This window comes from Python bivittatus, unplaced genomic scaffold, assembly GCF_059951505.1.
Source record: "Python bivittatus isolate LINGU-HERP-01145 unplaced genomic scaffold, Pbiv_v1 ctg000530_np1212, whole genome shotgun sequence".
Classification (NCBI taxonomy): Eukaryota; Metazoa; Chordata; class Lepidosauria; order Squamata; family Pythonidae; genus Python; species Python bivittatus.
In genome coordinates, this window is record NW_028277085.1 from 9,012,657 (window position 1) to 9,035,506 (window position 22,850).

The 22,850-nt window shown below is 42.0% G+C and overlaps 2 protein-coding genes across 2 annotated transcripts; both read left to right on the forward strand.

Moving 5' to 3' along the window:
* Positions 1–4,476: 4,476 nt before the first annotated feature.
* AFG2B (AAA ATPase AFG2B) lies at positions 4,477–14,625 on the forward strand. The gene is made up of 9 exons (XM_007427126.4): positions 4,477–4,615; positions 5,905–7,017; positions 8,344–8,529; positions 9,195–9,350; positions 10,592–10,801; positions 11,968–12,195; positions 12,451–12,585; positions 13,142–13,267; positions 13,445–14,625. Exons 2-9 carry the CDS (start codon positions 5,944–5,946, stop codon positions 13,586–13,588), a joined length of 2,259 nt encoding a protein of 752 aa, XP_007427188.1. The 5' UTR covers positions 4,477–4,615; positions 5,905–5,943; the 3' UTR covers positions 13,589–14,625.
* A 2,958-nt stretch (positions 14,626–17,583) lies between these two features.
* COXFA4L3 (cytochrome c oxidase associated subunit FA4L3) lies at positions 17,584–20,250 on the forward strand. Its single transcript, XM_007427125.4, has 5 exons — positions 17,584–17,610; positions 17,760–17,815; positions 18,060–18,145; positions 18,991–19,051; positions 19,820–20,250. Exons 2-5 carry the CDS (start codon positions 17,780–17,782, stop codon positions 19,889–19,891), a joined length of 255 nt encoding a protein of 84 aa, XP_007427187.1. The 5' UTR covers positions 17,584–17,610; positions 17,760–17,779; the 3' UTR covers positions 19,892–20,250.
* The last annotated feature ends 2,600 nt before the right edge of the window (positions 20,251–22,850 follow it).

Genomic DNA, 22,850 nt, shown 5'->3' on the forward strand with positions numbered 1-22,850 from the left:
AATATTGATGAGAAAAGTGATGCAACTAAGACTGAAGATCCAATTTTTAGAGAGGGCAGGAGAAATAATCCCTAATGTAAGGAGCCACTCACTTCAAACTCTTTTGTTACTGAATAATGACTGTGGAATTTGGGGCAAATTAAGAGTAAATTGGAAGACGTTCTGCTCCTTAGATGTCTGGAAAGAGGCTGAGCTATAGAGGTTAATAAATCTTTCCCTGTCTCATCTCTGCATTCTAAGCATATGTATTGTGAAGCAGAACAATACCAGGGAGACCAAAAGTACCAACCAAAAGGATCACTGGAGCAGATGTAGCTTTATGGCAGTTTTCCCCAGCAGTCTGAGAGTAACATTGGCCTATGTCATATCCCAGACATGGCCAAATCCTCATGAGAGTCTCACAAAATGTTGGGCAAGTATACCTAAACTTGCAGGAAGTTTGGGATGTGAGATTGCACATGCAGGGAGAGAGGCCAGACACATGCACAATGATCCCCTGAAAAGATTGCTGAGGCTTCCATTAAGTCAGATAAATAGGGCTAGGGTTGGCAACAAGAATAAGAAAATGAAAGTGAAGCCCATCACACATTTTGCCCATTACACATCCATTCATGGAACTTCACAGGTCCAAGGAAAATCATCATCCATTTGACCCTTCCCACACCACTTCTTTTTTCCCTTCTAAAAGTAAATCTGCCTAGGAGAGAAAAATAAAATTACTGAAGATCGATAGCTGGAGATCACAGCAGCATCCGAAACTACATATTTATACTTTCTCCCTAAAAAATGGTAGTCCTCCATCCACTTTCAATGAAGAAAAAGTAGACGATGATTTCATGTGAACACTTGCTTATGGGGTTTCTTCTCCCTTTAAGAAATCCAGCTTGTAAAACATAAGATAAATATGGAGGGGGATTAAAAGAGAGAGAGAATGAATGGAATTCTAAGAGTTGATGCCCACCATCTCTAGACAGCAGGATGAGTCAGGAAACATGCTGTTAAAGGAAGATGCCAAATGGATGACTACAAGCAGAGCATTCCAAAACCAGGGCTGGGCAACCTGCATACCAGATCAGCCATAAGTTCATCTAACTCAAAGTTGAGGAGCAACACTTCCTTAGAATTTCCGGCAGGAGTTTTGCTCATCCACCTCCATATGCCAGAGACTGAATCTGGGACTTTCTGCAGGCAAAACTGGTCCTCTTCCAGTAAGTTATACTCATTTCCATAATAGTCAAGTGCTATGAACCACCACAGAAACATGGAAATGTGCAATTAGTTTGGTGGGGGGAGAAATGCAGTGACTCTCTCAACTCACATTTTGCCCATCACAAGAATGGCCTTTGTAGAACTGCTAGTTAATTGAGACAGATGAAAAGCCTGCTTTCCAGTCTTCCAAAATCTTGTTTCCTTTGCCCTGTTTTGCAGAGTTGGATAATTCTATCCATGGAGTCTTTTCAATTGCTCAGAATCAAAGAATTTGTCCCTGTCCATAAGACTGTATTTACAGAGCCAGGATGGCACATGCTTTTCCCACACTCTCCTGAACCCAAGCACAACACCTACACAAATAGTAAACTAATCCGGTCTGCATATTTTTTTTCCACATTGTCCTGATTATTATGATGCTAACCATGCATGCTCAGTCTTCTAGTTTAAGTAAATAGGACCACCCCCTCTGTTTTTACAGTAGTGCTTCATGAAAACCATGTGTCTGGCCCTGGGTATAAAGAACTACAAAAATGAAAGCCCCAAACAAAATAAGAACAGCAATTGTTAAGACTGTCACCTTCTTTTCTGGCAGAGCTGCCATTCCCTTCCCAGCTCCAAAGCATTTGACCGAGCCAGTGAAAGATGTGTTTGGCAACTCATGAGAAGGAGTCCCTTAGGTCAAGGTAAAAATCTGGAGATACTGTAATCCTCAGGGCTCAGCAGCCCACCTACCCCACCTGGCTTCATTACTTGATATTCTTTCCTTCTACAAATGATTTAGTTGGGGAGAGACCATCCCTAAAGCAGAGCTTTCTGACACACATTTACTCATAATGTGTATTCAGCCTCCACCGAAAACAGGACAAGGCAAGTGTTTTTCAGGCTAAAGACCAGGTTTGGCCTTTTGGAGGGGTGCACTCCCCCCCAAAAAGACCATGCCAGAAGAGAGAGAGGGAGGGAGTTGGGGGAAAAAGGAAATGCAATTCTATTTCATTAAACTTTAATACACATCAAATTAATTGCATACCATTATGGTCATGGTAATGTTATTAGGAATATTTGTACATATTTAATAAAGTTCCTCTTAGAATTTACAACGGGCAACAATGTCTTCTGGATAGATTTTGGGGGCTTTGTGTGGCCCTGGGGTCTCAGACTATCCATTTCTGGAGTAAGACAAATGTGTAGCCATTTTCGGAGAATTGCACCAAGTATTGTCATCACTGTCTGTTGTTCTCTCTTCTGTACCGTATAAGTTGACAGAGAGAGACTCTACCGCAAGGCTGGATTTAAACCCACTTCTCCAATAAAATCTATTCTCTTTAAATCCCTCTGGCTAACTCTGAAAATAAATTGTCATTCCTGATACTCAGCTGCCATCTAGTGGGTATGGAAGAAAGGTGTACTTTTTATTGTTTTCTATAACAAAATGGATGGTGGTGGTTCATTCCTGAATCCATCCAGAAGTTCTTGACTACTTATACATTAAAATGGAATTTCAGTATACCTCTGAACAAGGTACAAGCAGAAGGCAACCATTGTTTCCAAGCTTTCCAGAAACACCTATTGCCCGTATTCAGAAATGCAAAACACTTTTTTTGCAACTTACATCTCTAGTTATGTAGATGTTCAAAGCCAAATTGTAACCAACTACGTCTGGTCACACTATTTAAAGTGCACCAGAGAACCAAATATGCAGCTGTGCTATGCCAGCAAACACATTCTTCTGTGAACTTCTAGTTAGTTTAGAGGTGACCTATCTGCTGCCTTTTTTTCATAGGGCAACTAGATAGAGGCTGCAGAAATCCAAATAATTGGCAGCACGGATCTGAATACCCTTTAAAGAGGTAATGCCATAGATCGAAACTAACTGTATGATCTGCTGAATTAAAACTGACCATATAACAAAATGTTACTATTTATAATTCTAGCACCAAGGAAAATAATTTTCAAGAATCAGAAATCAAGTTACAGATTTTCCTCGGCTCTCGTGTTTAAATAAGGAAAATAGCAGAAGGCGAGAAACTTACTTGACATACAGAGGTTTGTGGCTTTACAGATACAGGGTGCTGTATTAGAGAAAAAACAGATGTGCTTAATAAACTTTTAGGGCTACACAAACATAACTAATTAGTATTATTACTCAGATATGTAACAAGATATGACCTGGGGGTCTGCAGTTATGGACTGTATGTTAAAATATTTCCTTGTTATTAAAAATAATAGCATTGTCATGCAAATCCATTTTTAAATATTATTAACTCAGGCACTTTTCCAGGAAAGGTCTCTGATCAAGCTCAAGGCGTCAAGAATTTTTTTAGTTAATTTCTACATAAAGAAATATTCACCTCGGGACAATAATTTGGACAAGAGTTTTCTTTTGCCCTTGCACACATGAAAAATAAATCAAATCCTCTTGCACAGAAACAAGATACTGCATTTTTAATTAGCAGCCTTTTAAAACCTAAGACGCCATCTCTGCTCTAGCTGGAAAATTTCAACTATCTTGATTATATGCCACAATTTCCTCCTCTCTACTTTGCTGGCATCCAGCCAGAGGAAATCCGTTTTTGGGGGGGGTTGCATATTGGGGAGATTTTACTTGAAATCACTTGAATTCACGGAACTCATCTCTCTTCCTGGGAAGGAGAGAAAGATGTATTTTTTTTGGACAAGAACACAGAGGCACCATCATACTCCATTATTCCAAAAGTCACTAAGTGCAGTTCATTTTATTCACGTGGCATTTTTTTCCCCAGGCACGCCTTCAACCAGAAATAATAAGACACCCTGAATTTATAATGAGGAGCCCAATTTCAGCCTCTAACCAAATCAGTCTTTTGCTAATTTTCTAAAGCAGAAAGTCAGGGTAAAGTTTCCGTTTTCATTAACCCCCAGCCTAATCCCCTATCCAGACAGTAAATGTGTAGCTATTTTCTAAAAACAGCCACATTAAATATATTTTGGAAATCCTTTTAAAGTTTAGCAGCAACCAAAACAACCCTCGCAAACTTCCTCCCCTCAACGACGTCACTCACGGAGCCCCCCCCCCGTATTCAATTATTAGAGCGCCGTCCCCGCCCTTTTTGGAATTGGGCACCGCCCGGTCGAGGGCGTTATCCAATCCGCAGCCTGCTCCTCCTGCCCGGCCCGGCCCCCCCTTTCGGGTGGAGCGTTCAGATCCCTTTTCCAATTGGACCGCGCAACAGCCACTCGAGCACGCGACCGGTCCAAGCATTGCGTTTGCATTGATGGGCAGGGCGGCTAGCCAATTACATACTGCCTGAGCCTCCGCAGTCCTTTTGCAGCAACACGTTTTACCTTTTTTTTTTCCCTGTTCCATCCTGCCTGCAGAGACAGAAGGAGACTCCTCGCCCCCCCCGCCTGCCACGGCTTTGATGAGGTCAGTATTTAGGTGGCTACTTTGTATCCGTTTACCTGTCAGTCAACTGCACTGACTTCCTTCTGCCCAGGCTAGCTTTCCCTCTCAGGTGGGCCGGGAACTCTGGGAGTTGTAGTTCCAACACGCCAGAAGCCTCATGGACGGAGAGAGCCACGTGCGTGTGTGTTGAATGGAGTTTATTTATGTTTGTGTATATTTTTGGAAGGCTTTGTTATGAACTGTGCGGTTGTGGCGGGTATTGGGGCGTTATTTGCAGGACAGCACCTCCTTGTTTAACTGAGCCAGGGCAGTTTACTCCCTTATGGCAGTTTTCTGCGTTCACACAACCCATTCGGTTATGATGGGGGTCATTCTGTTGTGGGAATGCAGCCTTTGCTGCTGACGTGCCCAAAGCTGCTGGGTCCTGGCTCGTGCTCTTGGTCCCCCTGACCAAGCCCTGTTCCTGGGGACTACCTGGAATATATTTTCTTGGCAACAATACATAAATATATTAAATAAATAAATACAGACGGGGTTGGCCCCTGCCTTCCTCAAAATGTGCTTCCACCTTTCCAGTCTAGCCTACAGTCCTGGGCTACAGTCGCTGGGAGTCGGGCGGCATATAAATTGAATATATAATCATCATAATTAGTCTTCCATCTATGTACTAACCAGGTTTCACTCTGTTTTAATTGAGGGCCATCAGCCAAGGTCTGGGGAATGTTGCCATCTTGGGGACAATCTAGTGTTGTTGCTCTAATCATGGCCTCTTTCCAAGGTTCCCCAAAAGAGGCTTTCCCGTCTTCCTCTGTCTGATCTTTTTCGATTAGAAGTGCCAGAAATTCATTCGGGGACGTTCTCACCACAGAGCTGTAGTTCCTTCCACGCTAACAAGGTCAAGCTGCAGTTAAATTTCTCTTCAGAAATTTGACTAGGACTTCAGGCTGCTTGGAAATTATATCCTCTGAATCCTCTGATAATCCCATTTGAAGCACAGCTTGCAGTAGTTGACAAGAGGAAAGTCCCCTGAATGCCTGGACGGCAAGCTTTTCATAACCCTCAACGATGAGCTTTTGGTAGATCAAGTTGGCAGCTGAGCTCTGATCATGATGTCCTAATCCAGTGTTGTCCAAACTTGGCCACTTTAAGATGAGTGGACTTCAACTCCAGCATGGCTGGCTGGGGAATTCTGGGAGTTGAAGTCCACTCATCTTAAAGTGGCCAAGTTTGGACAACACTGTCCTAATCGATGTATAAATGCAGGTGCCCTGCCATGCCCTTCTCACACTGTTTTGTTTTAAACTATTCAGGAACCTGTTCTGCTGCCCGATTCATGCCTGTCTCAGGAGATGGCTTTATTGAAGCTGCTCCCACCGGATCCAGAAGATGAGGGCACCCAAAGGTGCAGGCTTGGGCCTGCTGCATTCGCCTCCCTGGATGCTAAGCTGGACTCTCTGATCAAGATCACCTTGCCCAGCGGCTGTTGCCTGTGCAATGCCTGGCCAAGGCATGATTTGGCTGATGGCTACCTGCAGCTCGACCTCAAATGCAGAACTTGGGGTTTAAGGGGAAGCCAGCTACGAAAGCAGACCGTGACCATGGACCATTTGAGAGTGGTGGCCTGCCCCAAGCTAAGACACGTGACGGTCCGAGTCATCTTTAAAAACCACGCCTCAAAAAAAGTGCTTCCTGAAACGGTGCTGCAGGAAGTGGTGCGAGAGCTTTTGAGAAAGGCCTGTGTTGCACGCCAACACATTGTGACTTTCCCCCCAATTCTGGGCAATCCCGTGGCGTGCGTCGAAATACTGTCCATGGAGCCATCCGCCACAGAAGAAGCTGGCTTGATCACCCCCCAAACCAACGTGAACATTAAAGAGACAATCACATTGGACAGATATAAACGCCTGATGGGGGACGGTTCAAAAATCCAGGTGGCCGGCTTGGACGAAGTCAGCAATGCTTTAAAAGAAATGATTGAGTTGCCTTTGCGTTTTCCGAACACCTTTAAAAAATTAGGCTTTTCGGTCCCAAAGGGAGTTCTTTTGGTGGGACCGCCGGGAGTTGGCAAGACGCTGCTGGTAAAAGCAGTGACTGGGCAAGTTGGGGCCTGCCTGGTAAGCCTCAGTGGCCCTGTGGTCTATGGTTCACGGCCTGGTGAAAGCGAGGAGAACTTGCGACAAGTCTTCGAGCAAGCGAGAGAACTCTCCAGCGAAGGGCCCACAGTCCTTTTTATTGATGAGATCGATTCATTGTGCCCCAGGCGGGGAGCTACGGGTCATGCCCCTGAGCATCGTCTGGTGGCTCAGTTGCTAACTCTTATAGATGGATTTGGTCAAGGACATGGCCTGGTCATTGTAGGGGCCACAAACAGGCCAGATTCCCTGGACCCTGCATTGAGGAGACCAGGCAGATTTGACCAGGAGGTAATTGGCAGTTGTTTCTTCAAGTCTTTCTGGCAACTGGTTGGTGCTTCGTGTTTTGTGGGAGGAAATGGTTAGAAAAAGCCATGAGCTATGCGCTGTGGATAAATGCAATGCCATGGCTTTAGAGCTGGCCCAAGTCATTTTGCTGTTTTGAGTCAAAGGCCAAGTTGGTGCCCCCTTCCTATTCCATGTGCAAAACTTTCTCCACTAGCCGCTGACTCTTTCTTGGGTATGGTCTGATGGACAAGCATCCTCTGCTTCTTCAGAAGGCAACAGGCAGCTTAGGGGTGCAGATGGGGCACTAGGTCTCTCTTTCCTCCAATGCTTCCGGCCACCTCCCAGCCTCTGCCCCCGAGGCTATTGCCCCATTTTGCTTAATTGTAGGTCAGGGCTGCTTGGCTGTTGACTTCACGGAAAAGTAATTCGTGCAAGAGAATTCCTGCTGACTAGGTTTATTCTCAGAAACATGGTTCATGGAACTCTTTGGCTAAACAAGGTTGAAACTGAGGTGCTGTTAGAGTTAGTTCTCTGAACTAAGCTTTGGGGTGGCAAACATTTCATCACCATAGGAGGTAACATCCCAACATTGCCAGTCCTGAGCTGTATATTTTCTCTACTATCACAAGCTTGAAGCTGATTTAAGTTTTTCAGGTCATTTAGACCTGAATTATAGTTGCAGTGTATGTCTCTGGCATAAAAAATGGTCTTCTAGGTCAGACAGATCAACAGCCTATCTAGCCTGGTATGACTTGAACTGGCATATCCAATATCAAATTTGTACAGAACCTTGGGAGGTTAATGCTTTAGAACCAAGCCTTTTATAAGACAATACGCCTTTAAAGTCCTTGCCCTCCCGAACATAATGCTCTTTGATAGGCGAACAAGACCAGATATTTTGTGTATTACAGTGTTATAGATGGAATCAAAGATGGGGTGTGCATAAATTTGTGTGTGGATCATGAAAATAATGGCTTAAAACTATTTTTCACTGCATGTTCCCTCTTAAGAGCACTTAAAGCATCGAATGCATTAGAGCGGTGCTGTTGATTGTGTGTGCTGGGGGGGCATCTGAATGAATTCATTACTTGATATTCCATCTTAAAGCAGAATATGTACCATAGTCATACGAAAGTAATTGCAGTGATTAGTTTCTGTAATGAACTCAAGGCACACTGGCCCTTGTTTTTAGTACAGGCGTTTTTGACTTCACCCTCATGTGCCTTTGTGAGATCGCGCTCAGATTAAGCTCTGCCTTGCCCTGGGTTAAGCTAGCACTTGTGAGTGCTGGAAATAACAACATGGCCATGTTTTCCATCCTTGCTTTAGATTATCATTGGGAGCCCAACCCTTAAGCAAAGGAGGTCTATTCTGCAGCTGATTACTGCTGGCATGCCTGTGTCGGACAATGTGAATTTGCTGGAACTGGCAGAAATAACAACTGGTTTTGTTGGGGCTGACCTTACATCACTCTGCAGAGAGGCTGCAATGCAAGCCCTATTTCGTAATTGCACAGTAAGAAGCTCTTTCAGATTTCTTCATGTGGTGTGTTTTCTTTTCTACCAGGGTTGTTCTGTTGTGAATTAACTTGGTCTTCCTCACTGGTGATATCCAGATGTGTTGGATTCAGTCTCTAAACTCTGGCCAACACAGCTGGTCTCATCTACAGGAATCCCTACGCCTGATGTTCCCTTTGTTACTTCTATTGATGCTCTGTGGGCCAATCCCAACTATTTACGCTGAGGATGTCTTCATACATTGCATAAAGCCATAAAGTGGTTTATTTGGTTTTGGTTTAGCATAATGGGTGAATCCTGTTGTGGTGGTTGTAAACCATGTTTTATGGCATAGCATATTGTAGGAAACCAGCCAATTGTGCCTTTTTCCATAAAGGATCCTATCTGGTTCCCTTCCTTTTTAACTCCACCATCCTTTCCCTTCCCCACTACATTGTGTTAAATTACAGTTATCAGAAGAAGCTTGCCCAATTATTTTAGCAAGGTGGCCTCTATATTTATGTTGTCACAAGCTATTTGTCACAAGCCATTTTTCCACAGTAGCAGAGTAGATGTAATCATATGATTACCCAGATTATCATTCTAGAGTTAACAGGTGAGTAACTTCATTTTGTCGCAAAAAGTGAATCCCACTGTTCTACTCTGGTGTGTATTTCTCTTCAGGATTCAGTTTGCCCCGTTGAGATGTCAGACTTCCATGAGGCCCTGAAAAAGATTCAGCCAACCTCTTTCCGAAGCGGAATTGGATTAACAGACTTCAAGCCTGTCTCATGGGATCAGATTGGTGGCCTTGAAGATGTGAAATTAAAATTAAAACAGGTAGACTTACAGAGCAGAGTCTTAAATGAAGAGTACTCTTGTTGGTCTCCAAAGAGACAAGAATTTCTATACTTATTCATTGCACTTGGGTAACCCAAGCACACATATGATCTTCCTCTTTGCAGTACCTAGTAGAATCCATGATGTTACTTTGAGAGATAATTTAGGTTAGGAAGAAGGAAATCTTTTCTGCCCTCTGAGCTCACTAGGTAGCTTCAGACTCTCATATGCAATATGGCAATAATATGCCTGACTCACTCTATAGCAGTGCTTCTCAACTTTGGCAGCTTGACGATGTGGGGACTTCAACTTCCAGAATTCCCCAGCCAGCATGCTGGCTGGGGAATTCTGGGAATTGAAGTCCACACATCTTCAAGTTGCTAAGGTTGAGAAACACTGCTCTACAGGATTGGCTAACAACAGTCTGGAAAACACACTTGAACTTTCTAAGTCAAAGGTTCTCAAATAGAGGTCTGTGGATCACCGATGGTCTCTGAACTCCATTCAGATGGTTTATAAAAAGAAAGTATTAACAAGAATTAATATCTGAAGTTGATCCTGACATTTTTGTTTTGTTTTATTCTGACAGTGCAGATTGAAGCTGTTTTGGTTCAGACTGGAAGGTCAGCAAACAGGAGAATTTTTCATTTCAAGGTGGTTAGGGCACCCTGTTTTTTCTTCTGTGTAATTTTATTTGGCTGTCTGGTAGGGCTATGATAGGAAGCAGGTAAACTGGATATAGCAAGGCAGAGACAGGAGATTTGCTCAGAAATGAAAAGTAAAACTTTTTAAACAGATAATATAGCACAAAGATTCATTCATGTGGCTTTTAGATAATAAGTGGACTTATTTGCTTCCTACCACCATGGGACATGCACATATTACCTGGAAAAATTAGTAAACTGTAAGCAATGTTTTAAAAACATTGTGGGGGAGTTGGGCGGTGATATAAATTTGATATATAAATAAATAAAATAAAAAAATAAAGTCGCAATAAAAATAAAGTTTCCTCACCGCTGCTCCCAAAGCAGACTAGGATTCAAAATGAGAAGATATTCATGCATCTTGCTAGGGCACAGTATGTTTACAAACCCAGTCCTAAAGCTGGGTTTATGATTTAACATTTGTGTGACTTCAAGTAATTGTGATTGTTCATGAAACTGGTTTGAAGATGGATTGCCTTGTAGGATTTTGCACCATGAGAAATTAATGGAAGGTTCTGTTCTTTTAATGATTTGCAGAGCATTGAATGGCCTATAAAATTCCCAGAAGCGTTTGTCCGGATGGGGCTGGCCCGCCCAAAGGGTATCCTTCTCTATGGACCATCAGGTTGTGCAAAAACGATGCTTGTGAAAGCAGCAGCATCCTGTTCCCATTGTTCCTTTCTGTCTGTGAACGGCGCTGATCTTTTCTCACCTTTTGTTGGAGAGTCAGAGAAGAGTTTGTCTCAGGTTTGGTTTTCGTTCTCAGAAATGCATAGCCTTTGAGGGAAGAGGGGACGTGTTGGCCAATGGAATGGTTGAGGCATAATCATGTTAGGCTTATGACAATCAGATTATGGTTTCATCATCTGGTTTATAGTTTGAGAGTATAGTTTCTCAGTTTGGATGTAATAGAATTCTGTGTGATTTAAGAGAGAATTTAATGTTGCAGTTTTGGCACACAAGAAAACAAAAGAGCAAAGAAGATTCAGGCCAGGGTTCCCCAAAGTGGTCAATATCACCTCCAAGGGTCAGTGGGACTATCCAAGGGGTTGTTTTTTATTATTATTAGTAGTAGTAGTAGTAGTAGTAGTAGTAGTACTATAAGTAGCGTTTATTAAATTATTTTCATATAATAAATGTTTGGAGGTCGATGAACAATCTGAAACTTCATGAAGGGGTTGATGAGTTGAAGAGTTTGGGTACGCCGGTTTTAGGCACTACATTCAATACTTGATTACATGTAGGAACAGACAGATCACATTTACACTTAACTATAAGCTGGAACTCCTGGTTAATCTTGATTAAATGGTGTGCCTAGCCTATTTGTCCCCCTTCTCACCTGACTTTCCAGGAAGGAACAGCTTGCTGTGAAACCAATCTAAAATTGGTTTGTGACTTTTAAACAAACCAACATTGTTCAATACTAGAAAGCAAAGAATGTTATTGGTTTATAAATCCTGGCTTATTTGGGAGCAACAAATTGGATTCAGGTAGATGTCAGAACCAGGCTGTGTAATGAAGCCGCTGCTCATTCACACAAGGTCTGCCTTATTGTTATGTGTGAATGCAAACTTATATGCATGTAATCAAGCCTACATTCTTAAAAGCTATGGATTTGTTCTCTTTATATCACAAACTTCAGCCATGCTGAACAAGCTTGACTTTTAATCAAACCTTGAGTTGGAGTATTTTTGAGATTACCAGAATGGATATACTTCATGGAACAACAGGTGTGATCTTTCACATAGCTAAAATATAGTTTCAGTATGTACTAAGAAAATTAGTCTAAGTTCTGAAAATTATTTTGACTCAAAAAATGAGGACTGAAAGTATGCAGTTTTGTTTATTTCACAGCTGATAAACTTGATAAGTTTGGCTATTTGGTTTCTCTCTCTTTTTTTTTCCCCTCCAAGGTATTTCGTCAAGCGAGAGCAAATAGTCCAGCAATAGTCTTCCTGGATGAAATTGATGCTATCTTGGGATCCCGATCAGTGACTAAAACTGGGTGCGGGGTCCATGAGAGAGTTCTTTCTGTCCTTCTCAATGAGTTGGATGGTATTGGAGTAAAGTTAACTGAGCGAAGAGGAAATAAAGCAGAGGTGGAAAATGAGAGTCAAGAACCAACTGAAAGTGATAAAGAGGTATATAGATATGCATAATAACGAGCAACCAATGTTAACTGGATTTTTATTTAAGATTATTCTGGAATTCCTTTCTTGTAAGATCGCATAATTCTACCCCGTCGAATGAGACAGGATCAATTCTTTTTTGTCTCTTTATTTCCTTGGCTGACATAAAGTATAAAGCATGTTGGTGGGTTATCTAAAGCCAGGAACAGGCAAGATGGTTTAAATACTTAAATGGCTAACAGTTCGCCGTTTCTATCAACTTACTAGTTAGAACTTCAGGAGGTTTTCAACAAAGACGTCATCGTCGTCGCTGCAACAAACAGACCAGACTTGTTGGATGATGCCTTGTTACGTCCAGGACGTTTAGATAAGATCATTTATGTCCCACCACCAGATCAGAAGGTATGGCGTAAAACTGTAGATGAATCTGAAATCAAAGTCATTGATTCTAAGAATTCAGTTTTTAGTAAGAAATGGCATATTGCAGTAACATAGCTCATTTCAGACATCACTGTGTTAGAACTACGAATGTGTTCTAAACATGCCTCCAGCTTTCCCTTCAAAGATATTGGCTGGTCTTGCACATTATCCTAAGCTGTGGTTTATTTAACTGTAATTTGTTGAGTAAGTCACCTCTGGCTAGATTTACATAATATAAGCTACAGTAAACCCTAGTTTACAGAATATAGTGGCTATAACACACTAAGCAAAGAAAAACAAAGGTATTTGGCTTTCTGAGATCTGTGACCCTCTTACCCTGTCAACAGACCATCATTAAGGAAAATATAGTTTTGTACGCTGTGTAACCCAAGTATAACCCATGCAACCATATGCTTCATGAACACTGCACGCATTGCCACATTTTCAACTCATTGGGGGAGTTTGCTTTTAAGGGTGTGCAGATCGCAGCCTATAAAGGTTGTCAAATAACTGCCTCTTTCTTGGTGTTTTACAATAGGGAAGGCTTTCCGTGTTGAAAATCTGCATGGAAAAAATTCCAGTAGATTCTGATGTCTCTCTAGACAATATAGCAACTCAAACTAATATGTTCTCTGGAGCCGATCTTCAGAATCTCTGTAAGGAAGTAAGTGATTTTCTTGTTAGTTTATAATGAATCAGTGGCAAGATTTAAAGGAAGTGGAGGACAGACTAGTGAACGGGCATTTGTGTGCGTGTGTATTTATGATATATATGTGTATATGTTTATGTATGAGGATGATATATATTTCATTTACAATGAGTGTTTTTCCCCATCTCTTAGGCTGCTTTGCTAGCATTGCAAGAGAACAAAGTTGAAGCAACAGCTGTGAAATATAAACATTTTGAAAAATCCCTGGAGACTGTAAAGCCATCATTAACTCACAAAGAATTGGAATTTTATCAAAAACTGTTTAGAATTCAGTAATGTAACTTGTAAAATGGATATATACCAACATACACTAGTATGTTTAACTTGGGTAATAAACTGAAAGATCTGTAAAGGGGGAGGGTGGAATAATGAAGGGAAGATAGCATATTTGGATGAATGTATTTATTTTAAATATTTTATGCCACTTCTCCAGAATTGTTCGCTGTATGCAACCCTGCTTCTCTTAGGATTCTAGTGGAACTTGATTTCCATGTTTTTCAGAGACGTTAAAGATTTCTTGGGGGCATGGACAGACTCAATTTCTCTTATTTTAGTCTTGGAGAGGAGTTTGTTAAAGCCACTAACCAGATTCTTGAGTTGACATAAATGTTATATTTTGGCTTCGCGTGTAATGGAATCCAGGCATGGTGGCTTGCAACCTATGGTTTATAGCTCCGCATTAAGCCATAAAAAGTTAAATCAAGCAATAATCAGATGTTGACTGAGTTTGCATATTAAACTAGAAATCATGGTTTATGTATCACAAGATATACCTAGTATATATCAGGATATAGTTGAGTACACAGTGTACTAAGCCAAACCTAACCAAACTATGTGATGACCTCCAATGTTGTGTGAACTATTAGGCACTGAATGGATTCTCACATCAGACTTTATTCTTGGGTTTAGATATTCTCTGTTATTTCTAAAAGTAATTCAGATTATGCTTTGGAACAAATCATGGATAACTGAAAAAGCCAGAATTTGCTGAGTCCCTACAATATGCTAAATTATGGATTCATCTACAAACAGTAATGGTTGCGTTCAGACAACATGCTAACCCCAAATGAAATAAACCATATTCTTGTTTAGTGTAATGGATGAACGCATCATATCCAAGAAACTGATTCTGGATAGGAACCAATCCTTGACTTGATATGCTGTCAAATCACTCAGGAAAACTAATCACAATACTATCAATTTTAGCATAATGGTAAGTAAAATTTACTCCAAAAGTATTACAGGCCACTTCAGTATTTTTGTATCTTCATGTGACTGAGTTCTGTTATTCAATAAAAAGAGTTACTCAATGAAAGGTCTTTACTTGTCATTCATAACTTTTTGAGGGATTCTTAGCTAGTTCATCAATTTTGCTACTAAGTTGTAATTGATTAGCCAGGCAAAATACCTGGTTTATAGCCAATTGTTATTATGGTATGTGGAAGGAAAAAGAAGAGGATGACCAGCAGCAAGGTGGATGGACTCAGTTATGGTGGCAATAGATGCACCATTGGAAGACCTGAAAGACCAGGTTAGGGACAGATCATCATGGAGAATATCTATATGGTCACTAAGAGTCAACAACTTGATGGTACATAATCATTATGGTATGAATGAAAAATGGAGTTTGAGAAAACAGAAGAGGGTTAATCTCAGAAGGGATTCACGTAACCGATGTATAAATAACTCACAGTGTCAATGTGCCTGTGATACAATTCTGTTCCATGAGCTACACTGGCTGCCAGTGTGCTTCCAGGTGCAAAAGGTGTTGGTGATCACCTATAAAGCCCTCTCCAGGTTATTTGCAGAACCATCTCTTCCCATTTTTGTCTACCCATCCCATTAGAGGAGAGGCATGGTGTGGGGCCCATCAATGAAGGAATGCCATCTTGTGGGACATGGATGTGTTCCCAGGGTTGTCGGTGGGGCACTTAGAGAATAGTTTTTCCCTTGGTGGTCTTACAAATTACATGCGGTGTTGTGTTAATGTTGTATATTGTGCATTTAGGTGCTTTTAGCTGCCTAGAATTGCTACAGCAAGGTGGGCAGCCATAGAAATCCAGTTCTTCATCACTGCCATCTATTACAGTGTTTCTCAACCTTGGCACCTTTAAGATGGGGGGACTTCAACTCCCAGAATTCCCCAGTCAGAGCTGAAGTCCCCCCCATCTTAAAGGTGCCACGGTTGAGAAACACTGATCTACTCCCTATGATGTTCTAGAGCTAATTAAAAAAAAAAAACCTGAATGTCCCAATGAGTAGGCCCTGTGTTCTCAAGCCTGACTTTGGGGCAGTCCCTTTTCCAGGGCGACCCACCTCACAGGGTGATTGTGAATGGAGAAGGCGGGGAGGGGAAGGAAGGAAGGAGAACCAGCTGCTTCCAACGGTCTCTCCCGTCCAAGTTCAGGCTGCTGCCTTCTCCCTGTCCCCTGGGGCTTGACTTGGGGGGAGAAGAGGCGCCCCTCCACTAGAAGCCAGAAAGGCAATTGAGGCAAGAGCGAGAGGGCGTCCCTCTGGTCCTCCGCCTCGTGGGCCACGCCAAGAAAGCCCTTAACGGTAACAGAGGGAAACCCAGGGTGAGGAGGGGGCCTGTCCAGCTGGGGGAGCAATGGAATGGACCCAAGGGGGGATGAAGGAAGCAGTGTGACCCCCAGGCACGGCTGGGGCAAGGAGGCCCTGTAAGAAAGGCCCCTGCCTGGCTGGCTGGCTTCCCACTGCTGCCCTTGCAGGAGGCCCTCCATAATTGGGGGTGGGTGGGATGAATTAGAGGTTGGGGGCAGATAAGGCAACTGAACTGAACAGGACTGGGGAGGGGAAGGGAAGGGAAGGGAAGGGAAGGATCCAAGCTTATCACGTGGTGTGAATGCAGCCACTAGGCTTCAGGCGACCTAGAGAAGTGCGTTGTATTGAAGCAGGATGAAGACGAGTCTGGGGCAGGATGGGAGCGCGTTGGTTCATTTCTTCCGGGCCTTGCAGGCTTCCCCTTGCAATCAGGCAGCAGGCGGGAGAGGTGGCCTACCCCCTTCCCCGCCTTGCGGTATCCATTTTCCTGGGCCATGGCTGAGGGTCCCCTCCAGCGCCCTACAAAGGCAGAGGCCTCCTTCAGCCATTTTGCAGCCCAGACCTGCAGGCCCGGACTAGGAGGTGGCTTTGCTTCGTTGTGGCCTTGCAAATGTTTCGCACTTTGCTGTTTGCCAAGTCCTGTGAAGGGACGGGTTATGTTTTACGCAGTCAACCACGATTCAGCAAACCATGGTTGGAGCACCTGGCTCTCCACTGCCAGAGGCCGGGGATAAAATGGTGCCCTTCCTGTTCTCTGATTGCGTTTGTACAACCTGCTAACTCAGAGTTAGGAGGTATGATTTACTATGATCCATCTCTCAAGCATGCAGCCCTTTCTAGCAACCAATTTTTAGAGCCTCTTTTGAATGTCAGAAAATGGATGCTGGGAGGGCAGAAGGTTTTCTGTCCATTTTTCTTCAGTTTTGGGAGGGCCTTCTCTTCATAATAGACACAGTCGTTTCTTAGCTCACCTAATGCTCACCTTCTCTGAGCTCTGCATGGATCTCCCCTACAATCAAATTTTCTTGCAATTACAAATTTAAGCAATTATATCATCATCATCATCCCCCTAACGAGAAGAGGGGGAAGGAGGGGTAGCAGGATGGATAATGAAGGAAAAGCACGTGGTGCATACTCAAAGCCGTTTTTCCTTCCATAATTGAAAGGGGAATTGTGATGCAAAATTGTACCCTCCCCCCCAAAATTAAACCTGACCTCAAAGTCTTCCCACCCTATGCAACCAAGTAAGAAACTACACCCAGCCTTTTTTTGGGGGGGGGTGCCTTTGAGCGTGGACAAGTCCCTGCAGTTTTCTTGGCAAGATTTTATTTTTGGAAGTGGTTTGCCATTGCCTGCTTCTTCCTGGGGCCAAGGGAGAGTGACTGGCCCAAGGTCACCACCCAGCTGGCTTCAGGCCCCAGGTGGGACTAGAACTCAAGTCTCCTGATTTCTAGCCTGGTGCCTTCACCACTACACCAAACTGGCTCTCACATCTAGCCATCCAGACCCCACGAGCACAAACCCACTTAATCTCCTAGCCCAAGACCCTTTTCATTGCTACACATGCCCAGCAGGGGGCGCCCTAATCCTGTGCAATGCATCTGTAATATCCGTCGATGGCTGGGTTACCCATCCGGGCTACGTGACTTGGGACACATCCAGCACCCTTGGGCGTTAACGGTATATAAAGGGAGAAGTGAGTATCAGTGAAATTCACTGCGGATCTAGTTAACCAGGTTGTTCGGGTGGGGGAGGGAGGGCTCATTTATTTTCCAATTCCAGGGAGGGGTGGTAAATCGGAAGAGAGGGGAACACCTGCCCAGAGTGGTACCCAAGGATGCTTCCTGAAGATAACTCTGGAACTTTGTCTTTTTCCCTGTCTCAGACCTGCACCTTCTTACAACCATGGTGGTCTTCCGGTATTTGAACAAGCATAGAGAGGTAAGTTTGGGCTTTGGTATTAGACAAATGAGAGCTAGGTTATCAAACTATCCATCCACTGTGTAGCAAGATCCAGGAGCATCCTTGGATGAGAAGTTGCTGTCCCTGTAAACCAGTGCGGGACAAGGAAATGTTGGGAAAAGAGCTTTGGGAAGAAATGTCCTTCACAGGTCCTGTTTTCTACTGACGTAGAAAGATCGGTTGATGCACCCCCTTTGCTAAGAGAGGGCTTTGTGTCTTCCAGCTGATCCCTCTGGCTATGATTATGACTACCACTCTGAGTGGAATGGCATTCACTGGCATCAATGCCCTGAGAAGATCCGATATAACGTAAGCAGCACCTGTTTCTCCACACTCACCCCAAAAAATGCTCTTCTCTTCTCTTAAGATCAGGTTCTCTGCTTTGTTGCTGTCGTTTTTTTAAGTTTAAGACAAAAGGGGGGATGAGGGACAACAGACAAAGGGGTGGTGATTTTTTCCCCCCAGGACTGAACATCCTAACGCAAGAATGGAATTGTCAGTGTGGAATAAAATCAGGGTTGGAAAAAGGAAATGTTTTGCCCTTTATCTTTTTTCTTTTTGATTTCTCAAGGAGAAAGTGGCGTTTTGACAAGAGTTTTTTTCAGGGGAAGTTCAAAAAGTCTCTAATGCAAAAGTTCACAGAATTCCTTATAATTTAGAAATGTTTTCTATTTCAACTAGAATATATATGTGTGTGTGTGTGTGTGTGTGTGTGTGTGTGTTTTAACAGAACATTAAGAATAAAGCCCAGTTAGAACTGAGTTTAGATTTCAAAACCCATAAGGCTTAAAAATGTTTTATCTTTAGCTGGACGCTTAACTTTTACATTATGTAACTAAAGAAGAATCAAATGACTATAAAGGAGAAATTGTGTATCCGTACCTTAGCTGGACATAAGCAGGTTTTGCTTTGTATTTTCATATAACCCTCTAAAGGAAGTGTTTTCCTACATTAACATTTAAAGCAGTAGCTTATCTCAATTTTAAATTACTCTGCAAAGTCAGTTGAAGTCTGTGAGGCTAGCTTCAAAAGAAATAGGGTGTTGCTGTTGAGCCTTTTTTAAAAAAATAGCTAAAATGCAGTTTTATTAAGCTGATGTTTAGCAAAAGCTTATTTTTATCTCATCCATATTAAATGCTGCATTGTGCTCTTAGTATTGATAGGTGGAACAATCCTGAACCATGGGAAAAAGTGGATCCTACCAAACCCCAAAAGGTAATGAGCTTGACAGGGTAACAAGTCCTGGATTGTATTATTCAGAATCTAGAGTCCAGCAAGTAGGAAGCATACAGATATTGTAATAGATAAGTCAACTGACTTTTTCTAGAAATGTTAATATTTCAGAATATTTGCTGATGTATAAATAAAACTGTAGGCTGTAGTTAAGGTTTGATCAGCATTGTTAAAATATTCTGTAACTGAGACAAAAATCAGTAGTAGGCAACTCAAATGGAAGTTTCTGTTATAGGAGCATCAGCTTATTTAATTTTTCTGCTAGTTCTGTTCATAAACACCGTCATCCTTGAGACAGTTGCAGGAAAATCAGGCATGTCATATGCCTTTTCTACATATTAAGTTTCTCCCCCCCCCCATTTTAATTTGCTTTCCCTCGCAACAGTCTTGTAATACAGTTTAGCCTTGATCACAGCAATCCTAACCATTGTGGATGGCTTATCCACCTCAAAACAAAGTGACAAGCAGTTCGTAAACCACCCAGCTCACCGATCCCTTATATCATTAAAACATGGGACATCACCGTCCAGGCAAAAAGGAAGCTTATCGTAAGCCTGGACTTTGTTTATCCCCATCCAGAGGGAAGGATTTATGGTAACAAGGCTCAGAGAATAAAAATCTTATTTTACATAGCCTCTTCTGTAATGAGAAATGCCTAATAGGAGTGATAAGGGGGAAGGAATCCATAATACCGGATAAGCTTGTTAATCTTTTGCCTTTTTAATCTTTTGTCTCAAACACATACGGCAGCTGATTTCAATCCATCAGCGATGGAAGCCCATTGAAGAGCTGGAGGAAATCCGAAAACTTACCAAGGGGTGAGATACCAGCCCCTCCAAACAACACTCTGTGAATCTAGTGGAATCACTTCTGCACAAACTAGAGGATTGAAACCAGTGTGCGGAAATGCTTCTGCTACATTTTTAGAGTCTTCCTCCACTATGTTTTGGACTCTGGAGGAGATTACTGTTGGTTTTAGAAATAGCCCATATTGTCCCAAAAGAAAATGTGTTAAAAAGGGCAGCTTCTCGTATTTGTTTTGAACCATGCCCTGGAACGTTGTTTCTTCTAGGAAGACAGAACAGCATTTCTCAATGTGTGAGCTTTAAAAAGAGTTGAGTTGTTGTTGGAAAAAATATATTGTAATTTATATTTTCAATAAACTTGGAATTTATCAAGTAGTTTATCAGACGTCAAATTGATTACAATTCTCACTTATTTGGGAGCATGAAAAACAATATTTTTGTATTGTCTTCAAAGAAAGATCTTGATTGCCCTCTACCCCTCTTTGTACCATTCTGTTCACCCAACATGCTAAGGTGGTTTGCTTATTTATCAATAAGCCACAACATGTTTAGCCACCATTGTCATCTTGGTTTTCCCCTCAATCTTGACCCACTTACACCTTCGTCATATATTTGTTTTGCAATTCTATCCTCATTCATTCTCTTTATATCACTAAGCCACCTCAAAATGCTTCTTTTGTACTAGTCACTTTTGTGTTTAATCCACATTCATTCTAATTTCTACACTTGCTTCCACTTGGCCACAGCCACCATCTGACGTCTTCAACCCACCCATTCACCCTAGACATTCCTGATCTTACATGGATAAGATTTCTCAGAAATGTAAGGTGGGGAAAATAAAGTCTCCCTTATCAAGAAATATTTTCTTTAAATTATAAATTGTGCTTCTGAAAATCAAAAGGACACAGGCTTATAAAATATTTTTAAAACAAATGTTATTTGAAAAAAGAAAATGCAACTTGAGAAAGAGATTGGGAGAGAGAGAGTGTGAAGACACAAAATTAACATTTGTTTTTATTTAGCTATTCTTGAGCACAAAAATGACTCAGCAGAATGAAGATAACTGCTATCATGCCAGATTTTTTTAACAATTTTAACGAATTTTTTTTAATAAACATAGTAAAAACATACAAACTAAACTGAAAAAAAGAAACGTGCAGAAAAAAGAAAAAAGTAGAAGAGAAAAGTAGAAGAGAAAAGAAAAAGGCAATGAACACAAAAAAAGTGGCTTCCAGCCTTCATCACACCAAGCATAAGCAAATATACTGACTTTTCGCCCTCTTTTAAAGTTACAAATAAAAAAATCTCTCCATAGCCTAACTTTTATCTATACACAGATATCATCTTTTCAATCCTTGAAAAGTCTATTAGGAGTTACCAGAAGTATCAAACAAATAGTTTATCCCTGGTCAAATAGTCCAACTTCATATTCCTTCTTTTTGCTCTGCACAGTCTTGACCTTTAAGTTATTCTTGTAGCATCGCAGGATTTGATCTTTCATCTCTCTTCTGGTATTAAAAGAAGTCTTCAAGGCTTTCACCAGCCTACTTTGCAAATCCCATTAAGAGGCATTGTCCAGGATTTCTTGGCGCAACCCTTCCTGATTTCTAAATGGTTTCTTTCGCCTGACATAGGCTTACAAATAATTTCACAAACTAGTTTTCGGTGGGATGATTTTTGAAAAGACATGTGGAGGTTGTTCTGGGCAGGCCTACACTTGCAGCTTGGTTGACATTTGCTTACAGCTGAAAGGGGGAAACAGAACTAAGAAACCAATTTTGGTCCTCATTGTCAGAAATGTCAAAATAAAAGACTATATATCCCTGATTAAATTCAAAGACCGCATGATACTGAGACTGAAATGTCACTTCCAAAAATGATCTGGCGAAACAGAAATCTGGTATCCAGAGTCTGAGATGCATCTCCCCAATACCTGTTTCCATGACATGCTCAACCCATTTGTTATCTGCCAAATTTCTCTCCTGGCACAATCATCACAAAGTCCCTACCCACTTTTTCTGCAAATGCCTGGAACTCCATGAGTCCTTCCAACTAGTTTGGGGTATGTGCTGCCAAGCCTTGGCTGTCAGTATTGTAATTTACAATACTGTGTTTCCAGCTGCTTGCACTTTCTAGTTCTTTTTCTTGGTGTCTGCAAATCAGGTTGATTGTCTCAGTGCAGGTGTTCCCAACCCAACTGACTGGGTGGAATTAGTTTAACCCTGCTGATACCTGCTGAATTCATTTAGACTTGCTTAGAACTAAATTAAATTTCCTGTGGGTTCCTGAATGGTGTAATTAACCCCTTTTTGCCCTTCCAAAAGGACAATCATTCCCCTTGACTCAATGTCGTGCATTGTGAGACAAAGCCAGTGTGAAGTATCTTCATTTTTTACGAATCCTACACCTGGTTTGCCAATAGACAGGTAGCTGTTAGAGGCCAGCAAAGAGTTTGGGGGGGGGGGTTCTAGATCACTTTGGAGCCATTTAGTGGTCATCTGGACACCTGCAGATCAGATGGCCCTGTTCTTTTTCAGTATTCAAGAACGATGGATTAGTGTCAGTAGCTGAAACTGAGGCAAAAACTCAACCAAGGGCCTTTATGAACATATAGTACGTCAGGGCAGAAGTTCTTTAAGGCTTGATGCCTGCTGTTGAGAGACCCCTGAGGAAAAACACATTGATTTCTCAGAACTACTTGCTTCTATCTTCTTTCTACAGCTTCATGTGCTTATAAGACCTGTATAGGAGCAAAAGCTCTGGATGTGGTGGGGAAGTATGGCTGCAGTTGTATGTATTTAGCATGTACCCCAAGCTTTGTTTCACCCATCCCTGCTTTGGGATCTGAGACTACAGCTGGTATTTTCATGTGTTGTAGCTATTTTTTTTCTGTTTAGTTTGAAAAGGTAGCAAGAAGCCAAAGATTTCATTTCCTCCTTTGGGTGATGAAAGTAGCAATGTGGTTGTCACGCAAT

What these genes read in the sequence shown, in the direction of transcription:
- COXFA4L3 (XM_007427125.4), top strand. Translation starts at nt 17,780, where the DNA reads ATGGTGGTCTTCCGGTATTTGAACAAGCATAGAGAG. An exon ending in CTGAGAAGATCCGATATAAC is followed by an intron (nt 18,146 to 18,990) that starts GTAAGCAGCACC and finishes TTGTGCTCTTAG; the next exon opens with TATTGATAGGTGGAACAATC. An exon ending in ATCCTACCAAACCCCAAAAG is followed by an intron (nt 19,052 to 19,819) that starts GTAATGAGCTTG and finishes CACATACGGCAG; the next exon opens with CTGATTTCAATCCATCAGCG.
- AFG2B (XM_007427126.4), top strand. Translation starts at nt 5,944, where the DNA reads ATGGCTTTATTGAAGCTGCTCCCACCGGATCCAGAAGATGAGGGCACC. An exon ending in CAGGCAGATTTGACCAGGAG is followed by an intron (nt 7,018 to 8,343) that starts GTAATTGGCAGT and finishes TCCTTGCTTTAG; the next exon opens with ATTATCATTGGGAGCCCAAC. An exon ending in TCCCACCACCAGATCAGAAG is followed by an intron (nt 12,586 to 13,141) that starts GTATGGCGTAAA and finishes GTTTTACAATAG; the next exon opens with GGAAGGCTTTCCGTGTTGAA.